General features: G+C 46.4%; 1 protein-coding gene and 1 long non-coding RNA gene across 2 annotated transcripts in view; one reads left to right on the top strand and one right to left on the bottom strand.

Moving 5' to 3' along the window:
- LOC135368811 (uncharacterized) overlaps positions 1-20,129 on the top strand; it is a 342,797-nt gene that overhangs the window by 137,999 nt on the left and 184,669 nt on the right. Inside the window, exon 4 of the long non-coding RNA XR_010414874.1 lies at positions 17,610-17,740. This is a non-coding gene — a long non-coding RNA (uncharacterized LOC135368811). The remainder of the gene's footprint in view (positions 1-17,609; positions 17,741-20,129) is intronic.
- LOC135368810 (RYamide receptor-like) overlaps positions 3,193-20,129 on the bottom strand; it is a 124,866-nt gene continuing 107,929 nt past the window's right edge. Inside the window, exons 2-4 of the mRNA XM_064602326.1 lie at positions 15,363-15,463; positions 9,302-9,392; positions 3,193-3,691 (exon numbers count right to left, since the gene is read on the bottom strand). Of these exons, the coding sequence (XP_064458396.1) occupies positions 3,509-3,691; positions 9,302-9,392; positions 15,363-15,463 (375 nt within the window). The 3' untranslated portion in view covers positions 3,193-3,508. The remainder of the gene's footprint in view (positions 3,692-9,301; positions 9,393-15,362; positions 15,464-20,129) is intronic.

The raw sequence follows: 20,129 nt of genomic DNA, 5'->3' as shown, positions 1-20,129 counted from the left end.
CCCGCATTTGGAACAAGGTCATAGGGTGATAAAGGTGGAATGAATGGCGATTACCAAGACCGCTTAATGTGTCAGTTTGAAGTTTATGTAACAGCTTGGTCCTGCTTGTATGTAGCCAGAACGAATAGCGCCTTCTCGTTTATGGATTTCAATTTGAGCTTTATTTTCATAGACATGGAGGCAGCCTAGGACAAAAGACTTGATTCTAGCTCGAAAGGCACTCGGCTCCCAGGGCTGTAGCAACAAAAAGCGTGGTCCCCTCCGAACATATGTCCGGGTTCACTTACAGTGCAGAAGCTGGAATACGATATTTATATAGGGTTTATATTATGCATACATAGGCCTGCAGTGAACATTTGCGCAAGTGCAGCAAATGGAACCGCTTTTATGTTCCTCATTAAATGGCGTCCAGCATTTATTGTTCATTAAGATTAATGCTAATTTAAAAAAGTATGTCTTCCAATTTCGAACAAATGAAGAGTGCGAATGATAGGACTTTATCGGCTATGATTCGGTTTATCAGATGTCCACAACAACGCTCCTGTATTTTTGGGCGCACGGAACCGCGCGGGACCATTTCTTCCGCCACGCAACCAGGGACCAATTTTTCCGGGACTATTTTTTTCCGAAACTCCATCCAACATGCTCTACACATTCTCGCTCCTATAGTTATTCTACCTTCGGTCTGGAAGATGACTGGTTTGGTTCTTTGGATGATTGGTTTTCAACTCATTTCTGTTTGCTCACCGTTTTAGGCATTCAAGAACAACATTATTTCCTCTTATAAGTAGAACTCGGAAATTTACGTTCCAAAACCATGAAAATAGACAGATATTTAGACAAAAAAAAAAAAACCTAAACATGCAAGAACATGCAAAAACAGACACCCTGTATCACATGCCAAAACTACTTCTAATGTACGCTTCACGACGCAGACTTTATACTGTGGAACTGTAGCGAATGCTACAGAACCATTCGATGACGCCAGTGCCTGACTGCGACGCTGTGCAGCGTCAATCCTCCTTCCTGCACCGCTAGTTCAAGCTCACTGGGTGTTATCGTTGAACCTCTAACATATATTCAGTTTAATGTTATTTCTTCAGTTTATTTTTACTACTCGTCTTCTCTTGTGTCTACTCGTTTATGTAGCTTAAGGCGCTATGGAGTCGACGGCGTTCCATGTTGATATCCGTTCATCGGCCACATTTTCTCTTACACGTTTTGTCAACCACAGTCTACCTCAGGTAGGCGAATTTAATTCACTGTGGTGACGATGAAATGTCTCGCCGTTGTTGGCCTCACAGAGGTGGGCAACGTCACGACTGACGGCCTTGGGGAATGTGCATCCTGGTCGACTTCTATAGGAACTGTGCCGACATATGATTTGGTCGAAAGACATTTAATCGGAGATCGAAACGGCAGCGGTCGTTTGATCGATTTTTTATTGGTTCACTTGGAGTGTTGAACGCCGGAGTTCTAAATGCCGTTATCCTAAGCAACATTTAACTGCGTGTAACCCGTTTGCTCGTAAACACATTCCTCATGCTAACCCACTTTGTCAAATAATAATTGATTTCAAGTATTAAACATTCTTGGCAAATAAATAAAAATAAATTAATGACATTTTTCGATTATTTATTCCAGTTGAATGTGGATAAATTTTAATTGTATTATTGTTTCTGACAATCAACTGACCATTGTATAGGAGAAAGAACAGTTTTAGTTTATTTACTTTTCGCCTATGTGCAGGTGAATCTAAATTTAGTTCTTGCAACAGACATGTAACCGAAGAAGTCCTTCGAAACCTAGACAAGATAAGCAGGGCAGCAGATCTTTGTACTTTCTCTATTTTTTCGGATAGCGTGCATGTGTAGTGACCCAGATTGCAGATGCATACACTAAACGAGGTTGAACTAAGGTTTTATATGCTGTTAATTTAATATCTTTCGTTGTGCCATGGCGAAATTTCCTTCTTAGCATCCACAGACTTGGAGTGGCTTTCGCGCACATATGGCTATCCCGTTTCAGACCGTTCCCTTTAAATACGTCACCAGCAATGAGAAGGGTGCTCAGAAGAAACACAGACTATCGGCTGCTCCCAACCTGGGGCAACTTTCTTCAACATGTGTCCGACTAGTTCGTAAATTACAAACGTCTGCAAGTAACCAGCGGTCTCCCTGCAAAAAAAATAAAAAGAAAAGAAAAGGAAAAGAAATAATAATAATAAAAATGAAAAAAAGCAGAGTACCCTGATTGCCAGCTCCGTATGCTCGAGTCAAAAGTTACAGAAAAAGAGGTGCGGATGACACAGTGCATGCAGTTTTGAACTCCCTTCGAACAAACGTCTTTCGAACAAACGTCTTTCGAACAAACGGCATCGACCAACCGGCTTTCGATCAAACGGTTTTCGACGAAGCGGCGTTCGATAAACGCCTTCGATCAAACGTCATTAGACCAAACCGCGTTCGACCAAATGGGCGGACACTACGGCGTTCAAACACCAATTGACTCACGAAATAGATAAAAATAAACTTCCATAAAAATTCGTTCTGACTACATACAAGCAGGACCAAGCTGTTACATAAACTTCAAACTGACACATTAAGCGGCCTTGGTAGTCGCCATTCATTCCACCTTTCTCACCCTATGACCTTGTTCAAAATGCGGGAGAGGAAGACCCGGCCTTTGTGGTCTCCCGCCTTTCGGTGCATATGAGCATTCGGATGTTTTGGACGTTTGGTGCTTATGAGCAGCTTCTCCCCTCCTGCTCATTTCCACCAAACGCTCAAAACCACCAACTTTTTTTCGGTGCATATGAGCGTTCGGAGGTTTTGAGCGTTTGGAGGTTATGAGCATTTGGTGCTTATGAGCTACTACCTTCGTGGAACCCAGTCCTCCCCTTCAGATTTCTTTCGATTACCAGTCTGTCTACCAACATCATGATGACGTTTCTCGGGTAGAGGTCTATTGCGCTGCTCGTCAGACCGACAGTTACTAGATGACGCCAGACATTCCTGCTCCAGACACCCGTATAAGTCCATTATTTTCACGAGTTTAAAATTCGAAAAATGGCCAGACTTACGTTTGCCAGACAACCATACAAGTCAATAGCCGTCAACACAAGTCAATAGCACCACAAAATCACCACCTTCATTTTATTGCAACTTTATGACTATTTGTTTTGATAAAAAAAAGGAAAAGGAGAAAGAGAGAGAGAGAGAGAGAACCTGCCACAATGCAGTCACATACATGGGTCATACGTGCGACCATATTTATTTATAGATATATTCGTAGTAGCTAGAGGTATCATTGTACTTTTGACCTCTTCACCATCCTGTCGTTTGAGCTGCTCGACGAATATCACCTTTATTACGAACCACAACAACGTCTGCAGCTTGACCACAGGCCTTCCGCATAGCGCGACACATGGTACTTTTCTCTGAAGCAGCGCACGCTCCACTTCACACTGATCTGTTTGCACTTGCGGGAACTCCAGCATGACTGCATGTCACACTTTAGATCCGACGTGCGCCGGCGAGGACGCCGACTTGATGCTCACTCTGAACGATTGTCTCAAAGGCACAATCATGGTTGAGTTGTCCTCTTGGTCGTACGTTCCGAGTCGATTATGAGCATGCTTGGACTTGTGGCTGCAGGCACAGCGAGCTACGAACTGACGCTTGAACTGCTCCTGAAAAGACACGTGTACAAGACGGTTGAAATATGTGGGACAACTATAGACCTGACGCTGCTGTTCTTTGCTTTGTCACGTTGAGCATTATACACAGATTTGCGTGCATGTAGAAACTATAGCGCTGCAATAACAATGTGAAGTTGAACTATAAAGCGAGAACACTGCTGAGAAAGCGCTATTTTCCATGGGAAATGTAAGCAAGAACTAAAAGCCTTCTGGGACCCTGTGGGCTGACCCAAGCAGCACAATGTACTGAAAGTCGAGTGCAATAGGGGTGGACGGGTAGGTGGAAGGCCTTGAACAGACTAGTGAAACTAAAGAACATTGATAAGACGCATACCGTCCACCCCTATTGCACTCGACTTTCGGTACATTGTGCTGCTTGGGGAGGCGTGTGGGAGTGGTGGTGGTGTGAGGAATATGATAAGGGAATGATGATAAAATATGGGAGGGAATGATATGAAATATGATAAGGGAGGGACGAGGAATGTGATAAGGAAGAGGAGTGAGGTCTGGCTGCTCAGACAAGGCGGCAAGTTTCACTCCTTTGTGAAAGGGGAAGGGAAGAAGGGGGATGTCGCTGAAGGAAAACAGTGAAGAGCACGGAAAAAAAGACGAGGCTCACACGAATCGGATGTGAAAATCTTATACTCTGAATCTTCCTATGTCTAACGAATTACACAGCTGAGATCTCGGACAAGAATACGTTGCCCAAGCGGGCAGAGCATCGCCATCTGCCGCCATAGATGGGCCGCGGGCGGGCAACGCTCTAAGCCACCGCTGCCATTTCCACTGCGCACTGCGAGGCATCGCTTGCCCTTGAGACCGTCGATGCTGCGCAGCCCGCTAAACGTCGCAGGCAGGGGCCAGTGATACTGACATTGCTACTGATGACACTTAAGCAGGACTTGGGCATCAGAGGCACGAATTCTGCGCCGACATAGCTGAGGTCCAGGAGCATGACGATGAAGGTGGTCTCTTCCAGGCCTTGAAGCGCAGAAAAAATGGAAAGACAGGCACGCCTGTGTTTTTCAAGAAGGTCAATTCTCAGAAGCCGTTCTGTCAGATATATCCCAATGACATTGGTGCGAGAGATCAGGAACACATTGAAGCATCGCATAATCGGAGATGGCAACCTTCTAATAATTGTGGCGGTCCACAAACAGGCTTCTCGGCATGAAGCCTGTATGACTAATGAAGAAGGGTAGAACCCTACTGTTCTCGAGAACCATTGGATTGTTTTATAACCTCGAATGGCAAGAGCAGTGAAAGGAGATGCACATCTTCCGCGTGAACGAGGGATCCTCAAAGCGATTAATCAAAAGTGGTCTCATCCTGACTTCTCGTCTGGCCACCATTACCCACCCCATGATGAACGGCGACTGGGCTTCAATTGCCACACGGTGATAGATCATGGTTCTCCACTTATGCTCTCCAGTGGTTTGGATACTTTGCGAGAGTGCGTCGAGGACCTGACACCTAGATAAGGAAGCCGCTACAGACTAAATCTCGTGAAGTTTTGCGGCTTCTTTGAATATTCATGGAAAATGATAATGTTCACTGACCGCATTTGCATTTTGCGTACTGAGACCTTGAGCGAGATGGAGTTATGATACCAAATTAAAAAAAAATATATATATATATATATATTTTTTTTTTTTTTGTCGTGTAAACGACATGACGTAGCTAATAAGAGTTCGCCTATTGCGACGACTGGCTATGGTGATGAGACGTCATCAGCCGCACACACAACCACTAGTAGCCACAGAAAGTTTGTGTTTGAAATCGTCCGCATCAATTGGATGAAGTGTAGAGTTAAGCAGCGGCTCCGGACCGCATGGAGCGGGCTCCTTTTTACTGAACGGGACTTCTCCTTTTGCGGAGTGGGGAGTTCCCGCAATCCTACCCACAAGTCGCAGTGCTTCTCGCGCTTTCCACCCTCCTCTGCGGTTGGGCCCCACCTGCACCTCAATTATTTTTTTAAATGCTGCAGACAGCTCCCAAGCAGCACAACATCTTGGCCCAATATTGGACCAATATTGGCAATACTGGCGTAACATGGGTCTAATCTTGGTCGAATATTGGGCCAAGTTGTTGTGCTGTTTGGGTAGACGGCTCTACCGGAAAAATAACATTCAGTGACTCGCAGAGGCCTAGAGGCGCTTTACACGCGTAACGTGCACACATCACATGCACACGCAACGCTCTCTAGGCTTCAAAACCCGTTCAGCACAGGCTCCGGAGTGAGATGGACGCGGAGTGGACGGAACGCGCTCCACAGAGGCGCTACTTAACGCACCTCACGTGTCCATGTGGGTGTTTCCCCTTGATTTTCCACGGACGCTTTAACACAAATGCTGGCACAGTTTCCTGTGAAGTCGGCCCAGGACGCACGGTCGCGCCTGCTATACGGCAAGCAGTTCCACCACCACCATCACCTCATGTCCACGTGACGAAGGAGGAGGTGGTGGCATTAAGCAGGTCTTCCATATATCTAGGTGGCGTCGGTCAAAGGCAATCATACGTGGAAGGGTTGCTCAGGCGGGTCACATGACAGTGAGTTGTCTATGCGCTATGACGAATCACAGAGGTGGGCACGTAAAAGGGGTCAGACATGCAGCAGGAGCTAAGCTTCTGCACAACCAAATACGGACTTTGTGAGAAGAGCGACTCCTGTTCTTGTACCCTCCGTGCCAAAGAAGGAACGGCATGGTATAGAGGAAGAGGCGCGTAGAACGGACCGTCGTATCGGTGGATGGATCTCCTGGAAAGCACAGTTCCGATGCCTTTGCCTGCCTTTCGCACAAGAGTTGGTAGAATGCCCTGTTCCAGAAGACAACTGGAAGTACAAGCCTTGCCTTGCCCCATTTTGCGAAGGACGCGTGTCTGCCTCCGTGCGCCCTTGTCCACAGAAAGGCATGCATTCGCAAGAGCTATCTAATTCGTAAGCGCATTTCAGCGTCGCCACATGAGTGAGCATAAATGCATGCATGTTTCCGTAGCTCGCAATGCGTTAGTCATGATAAAGATCATACACTTCCAACAGCGGTACATGCGAGCTACCGTATACACTGAAAATGACCGAAAAAAAAAAAAAAAAACGATGTGTATAATCACAGCGCATATTTGAATGTTACCTTTCCATGCATTTATAAGCTGCTATGGCAGATCGTTTGTCCCGCAGCGATATTAATGAAACGTTAATAAAAAAAATGCAGCAGGTGGCTCATATGACGTACCTTAGGACCCTCCTTCCCCGATACTAGAGTTCTGACTTTTCAAACTGGACGCGGGCTGAGGGACCTTTCTTTGCCCACGACCATTTTTCGGGGTATGATCTGGACATAAGGATGAGAAGACAGCCGTCAGGGCTCGGTACATGTAGGTATACATAATGGGAGCTGGCGAAGAAAATGTCTCCAAATAACCGTTATTTTCCACCATTATCGTCGGTTCGCGGTACTTCCCTCTCTCTTGTGCTTTGTGGGAACGTTTCCGCAAAAGGTCCACTTTCGCACTTTCCGAAAGCAATCGGGGGTTCAGAACAGCTTTCGTGAATTTCGTAGTACGGCACTCTCGAACCAGAGAAAGTCCCATATTTTGCTGTCCGTCCACTATAGACCTTTCTAGTCTATACTCGAACCGTGTTTCCGTATACTCTCGGAACAGGGGGGTTTGTTTTGTTCTGGGCTGCTACGAGCCGCGGTTGCTGCCGTGTTTGGCAAGGGTCGTGGGTTTAAGCTCTGCGGGTTTCGACTACGTGGAGTGCGGAGTGTATAGTACACGTTCAAAAAGGCCCGCATCTCATAACGTGCTCTGTGAAAAGCAGCGGGTGTCAGTCAAGCGATGGCGCTAGGAAAGGACACGACGGCGGATATCATGGTTTTAGGAAAAGTTTCGTCTATATTATCCCGTGTACCTGCATCGGGGCACATGTGTCCGAAGGACAAACAACACGCTAAACGCGGTACACGCAACGTAACACGCTGTCCAATCATTACGCATAGCGAGCGATGCCTTTACCCACTCCTGATTTCTGGACGTAACACACATAATGTGTGTTACATAGCACACGCGTGCTAACGAACCTGCGTAGGTGTCACAAAACGGCGTACTCCTTCCGCAAGAAATCAAGGTAGAAACCGATGTCATTCGGGCTGACAGTATATGCTAGGAGCGTGTTGTGAGGTGAAGTTCCGTTTTAAGAGCGTAGGACACGTGACAAAGTAGAACACAATGTCGCGCGGGAAGAAACGCGGCAGTATATTGCGATATATTGAGGGAGCAATGAGGTGACATTTAACGTCGCTCGAAATCCTGCCTCGTCTGTCAAGCTGTCCACCAGGAGTCGCCACGCAAAATATTTTCGCTCTGCGGTGCGTTATAGCTGTGCAATCGAATTTAGAAAAAAAAACAGACGGAGAAAGCAGCCGCGGACGGTCGACACAGTGCTCTCGTGACGTGGTCAAGCTCACGCGCCGCGAAGCCATCGCACATATACATGCTTGAGCTGTGCCGCTATACGTCACTGGTCACGTGATGGAGTAGCATACGTCACGACATCCTCTCGTTCTGCGATTCGCTCTTTTCACGAGGAGGAGGATTTTTCGAAGGTGTGCGGAACAGAGCCCTCGCGCTCGCTCTGGAGGTCACCTACGTTCATCGTTCGTCCGCAGTTTCTCATTTTATTCGTTGGAGAACACTCTGCACCGAAAAACGAAAAAAAAAACTTTTGAGGGGATCACCTCAGTGCTCCTCTAAGACGCGCTGAAGCTGTGCCGAAGCGTGAATTACAATAACTTAGGACTTGGATGCTTGGAGCGCTCTCTCATTGGTTTGCGCGAACGATTTATCCAATCATCGCGGGAGACCTTTTGAGTAAACCAATCGAAGACCTCTCCGCATTCTCGCGGCTCTTGAAAGAGAGAGAGAGAGAGAGAGAAAGAAAGCGTACATTGCCGTTTGTTTCGCTCGTAAATCGCGAACAACGGAACGCATGAATTCAGTTCCTTTTGTTTTGGTGTCAAGGTAACGATATCTTTCATGCCGCGAGGAGAGATTTTTGCGCTTTATTGTTCCTTCAATGCCGGTGGTACATTACGCGGCCTTCACACAAGACGGACGGATGATAGAGGATCTAGCATACTCGATAAGGCGATAATCGATCCAGAAACTTTAGTGAACTACATAATCATTAGATAGTTGCTTATTGAGGTGTATGAACCGATGATACTATAGGACCAAGTCAAGATTCCAAAAGTGATACTCCTAATCAAGCCCAAGCCAGAACCAAAGCCAGAGCTAAGTCGGCAACTTTTCCACGTTTTGTGGAACAGCTCCAGCCGTGATATCTTGCTTGTTACGCATGATGTACTGCTTGCGACACACTTGTCGGATACCACGAGCCGCTCCGCGAGCGTTCCCTACCGGCTGTATTACCTGTCGAAGACCAGGCTTCAAGGGGAAGGGGGTTATGCATACCGACATCCTCTGAGACTACCTCAGTAGGCGACACTCTCGCTAGGTTGAAGATTTCAGACAAGTGTGTCGCGAGCGGTACGTAAATTATCACATGTTGTCTGAAGTGAATGAATATAGAGTACTCACGTTGTAGATAGCGTAAATGAAAGGGTTGTAACAGGAGTTGCTCATCGCCAGCCAGTGCATGCAGAACCAGATGATGTTGATGTAACGGTACCTGCAGGGAACGTTGTGGTGGTATTTACAGGATGTTTTACATGGTGATCAAACTCTTTGCAAAATGAAGCAGAACAACAACAACAACAAATTTATTTGATGATGATGATTGGGAGTTGTTGGTTGGGAGTTGTTTTCTGGGGAGTTTGTTTTGGGAGGACTGTAAGGATTCAGGATGGGAAAATATACGGTAACAGCACATTATCACGACGCACATTAGCACGCCATACATTATCTATAAGCGTACGCATTCAGGCTTGCTTGTTGTAATACATGATTAAACGGTGTAACTGCCAAGGGACGAGAAACCGCAAAAGTTCCCTCTCCTCCTTTCTCTCCTTCCGCTTTCTCTCCTTCCGCTTTCTCTTTCCTTCTCAAGAAGTGCGACAATGCGGAGAGGCCACGGATTGGTTTCCTCAAACGATCTCCCGCGCTACAATAAGATGGTGATGGTGATGAGGTGGATGTAGTGGATCACCATCTCCTGTACATTTGGTGACCCGGACGAGGAACACCTCAGTCCGGTGCAGGGCGGACCCAGACCCTCGGTTTGGGGCGGGGGGTGGTTTCTTTGTCGGGGCGCGTAGTGGGGGAGGGGGAAAAGAAAAATCCAATATATAACCTGACGGGGGGGGGCGATCGCCCCCCCCCCCCCCTGGATTCGCACCCGGTGAACGATTCGGCCTTCTACCACAGCTGTTCCAAATTTGGCACTTCGCAGCTTCGATAACATGGTGCCGCGCATCGAACCCTGGAAGCCTCCCAACCCAATATTGTTCCTCTACATATCGATATCGACATGTCGTAACAAATCCTCTCCGACGGGGCCACGTCAACCAATCCGCTGATGGGGACGCGAGGAAGTGCGATAACAATGCGCTTCTGTGTCGCATTGAGTTAGCCTTTACTACAGATAGACACATGCTGACTACAGCGCGACGACGGCGCAGTGGAATTTGTATGGTACACCTGATTGGCATTCATAGAAGTGTACGTACGAATCCAGCCGCTGGCACTGGCGGACTTTTCATCAACTGCCGTCATTCAGAATATTGCCTATACGGGCGTTGGTGGGGCTCAACTTTCGTGTTTTGTATGAATGGTTCGTTCAACGACGCTCTTTGCGTCGCAGAATGACTCGAAATATGTTTCCATTTACGGCTTTCCGTTAATTACGAATGGCTCGCCTTTCTCTGCGTGAATAACGGATATAGACGTGAGCTTTGTGTCAGACAGAGGGACAGTGACAGTACCAGTGCCTGCATATATATATAACGATGCGACAGCACCAGAGGACACGTGTTTCGCCGTGTTTGCGGCTCGTCAGCTCTGGGTAGCTGCGCATCGTTCCATGAGTATCTGTTTCTCTGCGTGCAGCCATAGAAGCCATCTTAATCTGTAATTTTGAATTTCAAACACGTCTAGTGTCATTTACTTGTTTCTTTATTGGCCTTTTTTCCCTGCATTATATATATATATATATACATATACAGGGAAAAGAAGTAGCCGAAGCTCCTTGGCTGCACGTACAACATGTGTTTACAAGTCCCAAACGTTGTCACACCAGCACTGGACAGCTGCTTCGGCCTTCTTGGGCCTCTTCAGCCGTGCGCAGGTGGGCAATGTTTGAGTGGGTGGCGCCAGAAGGTCACGTGGAACGTGATGTCCTCCCGTCAGGGTGAGGGACTCACCACTGAAAGCCCAGTGCAAAGCCAGCAAAGTACATATATATTTACGCGAACTAACAGATTTCCCTTCCCACCTAACAAAACGTTAAGCAACGTTCATACAAGCTGAACTGTACAAGTTCTCTAAAAATCTGCTTCTAAAAATAGCAGACACCCTCTTGCCCTCATCTCCCGACGCCCCATCTTCAGTGTGTTATGTGGTGGAGCACTGTTTTAAGGTTGAACGCGCGATGTTTGTTGTAACACGGGACCCTCGACTTCATATTTCAGGTCATTGGTTGTGGTCCCAGACAGTTAGTCTGACATTTTAACGGAGATACGGCCGCATTAGGCCTACCATAAATTTAGGGTCGAACCAGACAGCGCAGACGAGTGGAACAGCCCTGAAGCGTGAAATCACGTTTTCCGCCATACCGCTTGGAGCGCGTCGGAGGCGAGACGTGATAGCGAAGTTAATGCACTTGTGGACTGTGGCTGTGGCACAGACGCAGCGCAGCGCTCACCCCCATTTATAAGCGGCAAGTATTCGTTGGCAAAGCGATGCATATCTGGAGCGGACCGTATCTGGAAGGCGTTAATGTGATATGCGCAACTATATATTGAAGCGTATAGATGTAATATGTGCACTCAGGATATAAGTCGTAATGAAAGAGCATTCAGCAAATGCTAGGTTATAGGATAGCTTACTCTCGTTGGGGCACTCAACGGTCAAAGGTATCGGTGCCGCTAATGAAAGGGATGCCGCGAACGGACTCTCGACCTTTCTGGTTTCCTCCACGTCTTTCAAGACACGCAGTCTTATGGGGATAGACGAAAAACAAAAATGCTACGTCTTTCATGAGAACGGTAGCCTGGTGGTGTTGTTGCTTGCCGTTGCTAGCTAGCCTCACAGCTGTATAGGCATCGTCACGACTGGGGCTGAAGACGATGATGATGGTGAGCATGAGGAACGCAGTGCGCAGTGAGTCAACGAATCACGACGAAGCTAAAGAGGCCACGCCAGGACTATGGCCAGGAACACCAACTTTTTGGGCCTTTATTTTATTCAGAGTGACACGGAACTAAAAATAAAAATACATGGCTGTCGGAATAGTCACTTCCAAACCTGAGCAAATACAGAGCGAGCAGCAGCAATGTAGCAAAACTGGGGGGGAGGTAATGCCAGGATAAGCTCGCCGTTGCCGGCCACACAGAAGTGGGCGTCGTCACGACTATAGCAAAAAAGGAAAAAAAAGCGCACAAAACAAAACAAAAAGAAAGAAGGACTGACGGATGGAGGATAGAGGAGGACGAAGGTTGGAGACGCGGTTAGGGTGCACGAGTTCGTCGGGGAGAGCAAAATATTAGATGGGTCGTTGAGCGAAGCCTACCTGCTGCAGAAAGAGAATGACTAAACTAAATACACGCCAAACTAAATACACGCACTGCCGCAGCGAAGGCGAATAGATGCCGCTTCAGGTCGTCCACGTGTCTATGGATATATAGTCATATATGTACTTCGTGTATATGGTACTTCGAAGCGCCTTCGGTTCGTCGAAAGAATCCTCACTGCGTACCTGCGTTTCGGCGAACACATCCGACAGAAACCCTACGAGTGGTCCCGTATATAGCTCTGCAGGGAACATTCAGCGCACATACACTATTGCGAGATGCCAAGCTGCGAATACCAGTGAACGAAAGCGCCGCAAAAACGCGTGAAACGCGTGCGCCTCCTCGTCGTCGAGTGAAATTCACTGTGCTGGGAGAACTGAAAGGGGAGTGTTGCAGATACTTATATGGCGTGATACGCGCATACCGGTGTAGGGGCATGCATATATACGTTAGCGTAAAGCAGCTCCAATTTCGTTCTGAACATTCCCTTGCGTATATTTTCGCGTTGCCTTGGGTTCCTTTCGTTCTGTACCTTACCTCGCGTACATTTCCGCGCTCGCTCGTAGAGATTTACAACGATTGGAATATATTCGGTTTGAAAGAGGCATTCTACTCGATTCGGAATTTGAATCGAACACGGTGATTCGCTTCGGTGTTCGAAAAGCCCGAACACATTCGCGCAGCAGTGAAAAGCTTTAAAGGGCCAGGAAGGTGCAGATAATTTCTGCTCGCGTTATGAAAGATGGCATCACCTTGGCAACGACAGCGAAGTAACGAAATAAATTCGTCCGGGAAATTCAAATAGCTCGGGAAAAAAAGAGCTGACGACGCAAGGACTCGAACCGAGACCCTCATAATTTCCGGTCCGGGATGCTACCGTTGCGTCACGCAAATCAGGAGGGTCTATACGTCTATATATGTGTGTGTATATATATATATATATATATTGCCTACATATCAATATGTCTAGGGGCCTATAGGGGTCTATAGGCTGACTTGCCTTCAGCACTTTTTTACTGATTGATCTTGAATATCATTGACTCTTGAGAGTTGAAGGCACGTGTGGTTTGTGTTATGCATGTTTTTGGCCGGCCTCGGCTAATTCTCGGTGTTCTAGATTCACCTAAATCTGCTTAGGCGTAATCAGCTTACGCGCCAACCTTAGTGAGTTTTAGCATACCGTACGTGAGGGATAGCGTTGGTGGTTCTGCGCCCGCGCCTTACATAAACAGAGCTTTGCGCATTGCGTAGAACTACCACGCTGTCCCTTGTATGCAAAGGCGACAGTGTACGGTATGCTAAAACTCACTATTACGAGGCCCTATACCTAGCAATCATCAAAGACTGCGTGATGACATTAGGCGTTGCTATATTCAGACGCGTGCAGTCGTATGGCAGACACGTACAGTGAAATATTTGCAAATAAGCAATCGGTGAAAGACAACGCCACGCTAGGGACCGCATTGTTAATGAGTGAAGGGAACAGACGAAATGTGCATCCCGTCTAATTGCCTTATCTGGCTGCTTGGTTACAAAAGCACACGAACAATATCGCAATCAGTATGCCATATGTGGGTCTTCAATCCATGTACTGTCCCGGCTGAGACATTTCTACGAAGCGCTACATCAGCGGATATTTCTGGTATGTTAATGACTGAACAAGCACGCTTGCGTGACGGTATCGTACGATATTTCTACCGCCAGAAAGCAATATGTAAATTTAGGCTCCCGTCAGATGGGAAAGTGATGGTAGAAACCCTGTGTGCACAGCAGTAATTTGTTACTAGCATTTCAGGTTCTTTCGAATGTTTCATCTCGAGTGCTTCCGGAAATTCTTTGCAATGTATCGCAGTTTTCAGGTTGTGTTAAGAATATTTGTACACGTGTCCAAGATTGAGTGCTGTATTTCGGCTCAGTGAATTTAGAAGGAAGATGCTGAAGCGTTCGTGAGTTAATGTATAGAGTATGCCGGTAATATACCATGTAAAAAAGTCAACTTCTAGCTTTGTTTGAATACATTAACGACAATTAAAAGCGCCTGTTTCTCGTAAATTGTCAGTGGCCTATTCCGCCATTTTGTGGAGCTGTCGGAGCATCGGTTACACTTCAAAATTTATTCTAAAAGGAATGTTTACAAAAATTGTAACGACGGAGGTGCATGTTACGATTCAAAAATTGAAAAGTCCAGCAGAATAAATAGATTTTGGTACCAAACTACGGAAACTTGCATGCACAACAGGTGGGGGGGGGGGGGGGATATGTTTATTGAGAAAAAAGCAAGGAAAGGTTAGTCATGCAAAGGCCGACTAGCTATTCCTTTCGTAAAGAGGAACGGAAACGGAAAGGGGACGAAAAGACAGGAAGATAACGAAAAAAGGAAAGAAGGCTACAACAGGCTTTGCAAGCAGTGTATAGGCAATTGGAACTGTTAAGGCGGCCATGTTTTTTTTTCTCATTTATATTTTGTAATTTTCAGGATTTGTCGACAAAGTTTACATGCGTAATGAAAGCGTGGTACAAGAACTTTTAGCATTAATTACCGCCTCAAAAATGTACTTCAGCTCCCAACCATACACTCTTTTAATTTATTTTATCTTCCTTACCAACACCGCATTGTCTTCCGTGTATATAAACCCAGCGTATTTCATAGTTCCCAAGAATCCGAGGCGGACTCTCAGCCGTAGGCGGGGGTGGGTACGTCACCCAATCGTGTTCGCAGACACATCCATGACACGTCCACGGGACGTCCACAGAGTCCAACACCAGGAGGCTACCTCCATAGGTAATTCTCCTGCTTGATGACACTACACACCCACGTCCATGTGCTAATATTCACTCCTTGTCCCTACCCGAATATATTGTAGTGAAGGTAAAATGTAATTCAAGTTTGCGAATATTTAGAGCATACTCACCTATCTATTTGGGGGAATACTTCCCGCAAGAGATTGTAAAGCTGGTAGGGTAGCCAACAAAAGGCGAATAAAGCCACGATGACAAACAACATCTTGATCACCTGTGAATGGAAAGAGAAAAAAGTCGGGCGTTAGCCGCATGTCCACAGAACAGGGCCACAACTCAATCCCCCCCCCCCCCCCGAAGCTTGCCATAGGTGTTCCGGTTGAAAATAGTATGGCTCAAACATATTATAACATTGCGCCCCATTTTTTTCTTTCTTTCTTTCTTTCAATCAATCAATCAATCATCAACATTGCGCTGAAGCCCTTTCGTGTGAGGCGCAAGGTTTGGCATATAGATTGATTGTTGAGTAAAACCAAAGATTGGGCTTGTTGGACCTGGTTGGACCATATTGCTAGAACAACAAGTGACCAAAACACTAGGGGATGCTGCACATTGCTCCCCTGAATTAAAAAAAAAAAAAAAAACTATAAACCTATACCACCGACTGTGCTGTCTGAGGTTTTCCCTGTGTTTTCCTGCAGACTTTACTGGCGAATGTCGGCACACTTCCCCTTGAAGTCGGCCCACGACGCATACTAACCCCCCTGTCTCCCACTCATTCCTGCTGTCCGCTCTCCGTCTGTCCACGTCTGTTCTATACGCCCATGACCACAGTTGCTTCGCTGCGCTAACACAGAATTAAAAAAAAGTTTCAAAAATATAGAGAGAGGGGGAAACGTGAAGTGGAATATGCGAATAGGTTGCTCAAAAATGTGATTTGAAGAACAGTCAGTATTTCGGTGAGTATTTTACAGTGCTTTATTTACAGCGAGTTTTTTACAGTGAATATCTTAGTATTTCGGCTGTATTCTTCACCAAGTTCATCTCGCATACGTAATGCCAACAGTAGCAAGCCGAGTCCCTGGTATTTTTCTTCTGACGTGTAACATTGATCACATTTTCCAGTGCACTGCTTTCATTCGCTTGGGATCCCAACTTCAACAATTTCCAATGTGGCACGCTTGTGGATGATATATTACGACTCTTGCTTCCGCGTTTCGTTGTCAATACATAGATATATATTCGTTCTATTCAAAGAATTCCACCCTAGTTGCCATATCAAGCACCCAAAATCCATTCTACGCTTTACAGCTGTGGCCGCAGGCACGTATTATTTGCCGGATTGCTTGAGATCCCAGCCTGGCGCAAAGCCAAGATGGTGCGCTTTGTAACGTCGAGCTAGTATAAGATCACGACTCAGTGAGCGTAAACCGCGTCGCGTTTTTGCCTGCCACCATTTATCGATTCCTTGAATACAGATGCAGGTCATTCGCTTGGGCACTGTATGCTCAGAGCAACCGCAGGAGATACGGGAAAACGGAGTCAAGAAAAACTGAAAGGATGCCTCAAAGGAACATTTTTCAGGATCGCTGCCAGAGAGGATGGCAGCATTGCAGCATCGGTGGAGGTGATATTGTGGACACTGTAAGCAAGATGAGAGGCAGCTCCTTACTCGAGGCTCAACTTTTCGTTGTTCTGTACCGCGCGATAACTGCACGGCTTCGCTATAATACGTCACGAGCTCACGCCCAATGACCAGTGGTTTGGTTTCTTTCGGAGCGCGCCAACTTCAAATAATAACGATGACGAACGGTACGTTCAGTTCAGCATGGGGCTCACGTGTGGGTTTGACTCCTTCCTGCCAGCTGTCTGGCTCTTCCGACGACTGAAAACTTCCGAAGTCGGACACTTCGTTACCTCCGACAAGATTTTATTGCGCCGGCGGGATCACACTGAAAATACTTGGGGTCAAAATTCTCTTTGTCGGACTCCACACTATCCCGGAAGTAGGACAGGGTTTTCCCCGCTAAGTCGGACAGAAGCTCTGCCAAATTATCTCAATCTCAGCACGTCTTTGCACCGAAAAGACAAAAAATGGGCCAGTGCCATTGACTTTCACATTTTTTCTGCCTATACTGGTCCCAGCATTTTGTTGTTTAGTTGTCGGAGTACTGGTCAGTCTACATTGTAACAATTCTTTAGTGAGAGCACTTGTCTTCGGTTTGTCTAGAGTGCGTTTGTAGTTCTCTTCACCCTTACCCTTTTCTCTTGTACCATGTGACTTGTTTTTTTATATATGCTTCACCACTTGTAACAGGTGCTCAAACCTGAAGAAGTGCAGCTTACCGCACGAAAGTCTTGTTTTTAATGTATATAGTAAATAGTTGATGCTCTTGACCGTCTTTGTTATTTTTGTCTAGAGCCTTTGAATGCGCACGCCACCAAGGCAGTCAAGAGTGGGCTGACGCTTCAGAGACAAGTCCTTGAGCTTACTTCCAAGTGTGGGTTTCAACTCTCAAGCAAGCAGCACGCTGTTCGAAAAGCTCCAAAGGTAATGCCATTGAGTGGAATCTGCACAGAACTGAATCTACCAAAACCTGCCATAATTATCAGTCAAGAGTGGGTAGAGAGGTACCAGGTACCACTATAGTGACCATGAATTGAAGAAGGGGACATTTCTGGCAACAGAGCTGTGTTCCTTTTCCATTTTTTGTTTCCCTCGTATTCTGTAACTCGGACACCTTTCGGCTGCACCGCGCGGGTGTCCAAGTTATAGGAAGGTTTCACTGTATTTCAATATTTCATGTTCTCGGCCACCTTGAGACTTGTGTTTTGTTCTTCTACTTGTGTGTTCCAAGCTTAGAACAGACACTTTTCATCATTTTCACCGGACGGCGCTGCCTCGTACTGTTTCGTTTGTCTGTGCGTGTATGCATGAGGAAACATTTTGTAGTCGTGTTGACTCTAAGAACACACATTGCACATGTTTTTCATATTTGAACAGATCTAAGCTCCAGAGGACGACATGGTCTCCGAAACGTATTCTTTAAAACTTGTTTTTATTTTTTTAAAGTTATCCGCAGTCCTACCCCGCGGCACGTCCAGCATGTCGCCACACAAATAAGCTGCCGTTTAAATCTACTAAAATTACTTCGACCACTCTCTTTTTGACAGTGCCTGGATTGAATAGGATTGAAAACTGAGAAGTAACACGAAGGTTGTGGTTGCGCAAGTGTGGGCCTAGCTCCTCCAGAACCCTTTCAGTTGTCTGGGTAACGGCCACATGGGGTTGGTAGGATTCATTATGATGTGTCGGGAAATGGCGGGATATCTCATGCGTGGGTGGGACTACAGTGCGTGAAGACAAAGCTGTGCTTTCTTGATGCCGCCATTTGCGAAAACTTGATGTCCGACAGTGTTACTCTGAGGACATCGAACAAAAAAGGCTCCTACTCCAATGCTGGCAACTCCGACTGCAGGAGGCGGCGACCTCTCGCGGTACTAAAATGTGCTGCATTGCATCAAAATAGCATCTCGTGTTGAGCAGCTTCGGGGAACGATTTTCCCAATCCTGCTTAATGAGCGGCCCTCTAGGGGACGTTCTAAGTCGGAATCGACGACATTATAGCGTCTCCATGGACCAAGAAAGAGATGCCGGTTAATGACATCTCTGTATCTATCTGATAGTCTGTCTGTCTCTGGCATTGTATAATTGTGCTTGATATTGATGACGATCGGGACAAGAAACGAATGGGGGAAGCAACATAAACTGCAGAGGCTGAAGGAACAATTACGGTGAATGCAATGAGACAGGTGCGGCATGAAGTCGTGCCACTGGCAACCGGTGACTTTTCGTCAACTGTCGTGTTGAGTATCTTGTACAGGCCTGCCCTCAACCGGGGCTCCGCAGAACCCAGGGCTTCCGCTAGGCTTGTCCTCAGGATCCGCGAAGATATTGTTGTCGAGTTCTTGCTGGTGAGACTTGAGGCTCAGCTAGCCTTGGTATCGGACCGTGCTCGTTGTCGTCGGGACTAGCATCGGGACCGTTGGACCAGACGCCGTGGAAGATTCTCGTTGTCAAGAGTATAGAGTTATCGTTAGCGCCGTGTAAGCCGTTATAAGCACCGCGATATTCCTTTTACCGTGATCGCACTTTTCCAGCAGTTTGATTCATAATAATAATAATTATTATAATACAGTAATAATAATTTATTTTGAACGATGCCCATGAACAGCCGTGAGGTCAACCTGGTGGTGCACCAACAAGGTCAACGGCAGTATAAACATGGCAGAAGCAATACAAAAACCAAAACAAAAATAGTAAAACAAAAGCAAAACAAAACATCAAGAACATAAAGCAAACATCGGGAAAGTGTAGGTATGCGCAAGAAGTCAAAAGTGTCAAAGTGATCGCGCGTTAATGTTAAGAAGGAATGATGTAAAAGAGGAATAAACAATCAATCAAATCAATCAATCAAGGCGAAAAAATGGCAACGTCATGGTTATGCTATGGTACGGGTTAGGGCATGGTTTATGCTTTCTTGCGTACACTTCCCCATAGTTTAATGCATGACAGCCTAGCTGTTTTTGCGCCAATAAATACATGATCATCGTTACGATTATTTTTCACGTGCATGTATCATTGCTTCCCGCATACATCTCCCCCCTTACATGACTTCCCACGTGCAAGTGACGCTCCTTTTTACGGTACACGTAAAATACCGCACAATTTTGCACCACGGGCTTCAGACAAAGTGTGTCCGGATAACCATTAATTCCTCCGTACCAGCTGGGATGGTATACAACGCGACACAGCTGTTTGTTACTGCTTGCTGTGACGACTGTTGTCGTATACATGTATTTCGCGCACCTGTTCCTGAAAGTTTTGTCGCATCAGTGTACCTTGTACAGAGGTTATTACGCGTCACTTTAAACAACAG

The sequence above is a fragment of the Ornithodoros turicata genome, chromosome 9 (assembly GCF_037126465.1).
Source record: "Ornithodoros turicata isolate Travis chromosome 9, ASM3712646v1, whole genome shotgun sequence".
Lineage (NCBI taxonomy): Eukaryota > Metazoa > Arthropoda > Arachnida > Ixodida > Argasidae > Ornithodoros > Ornithodoros turicata.
This window is presented reverse-complemented; position numbering and strand designations above follow the sequence as displayed.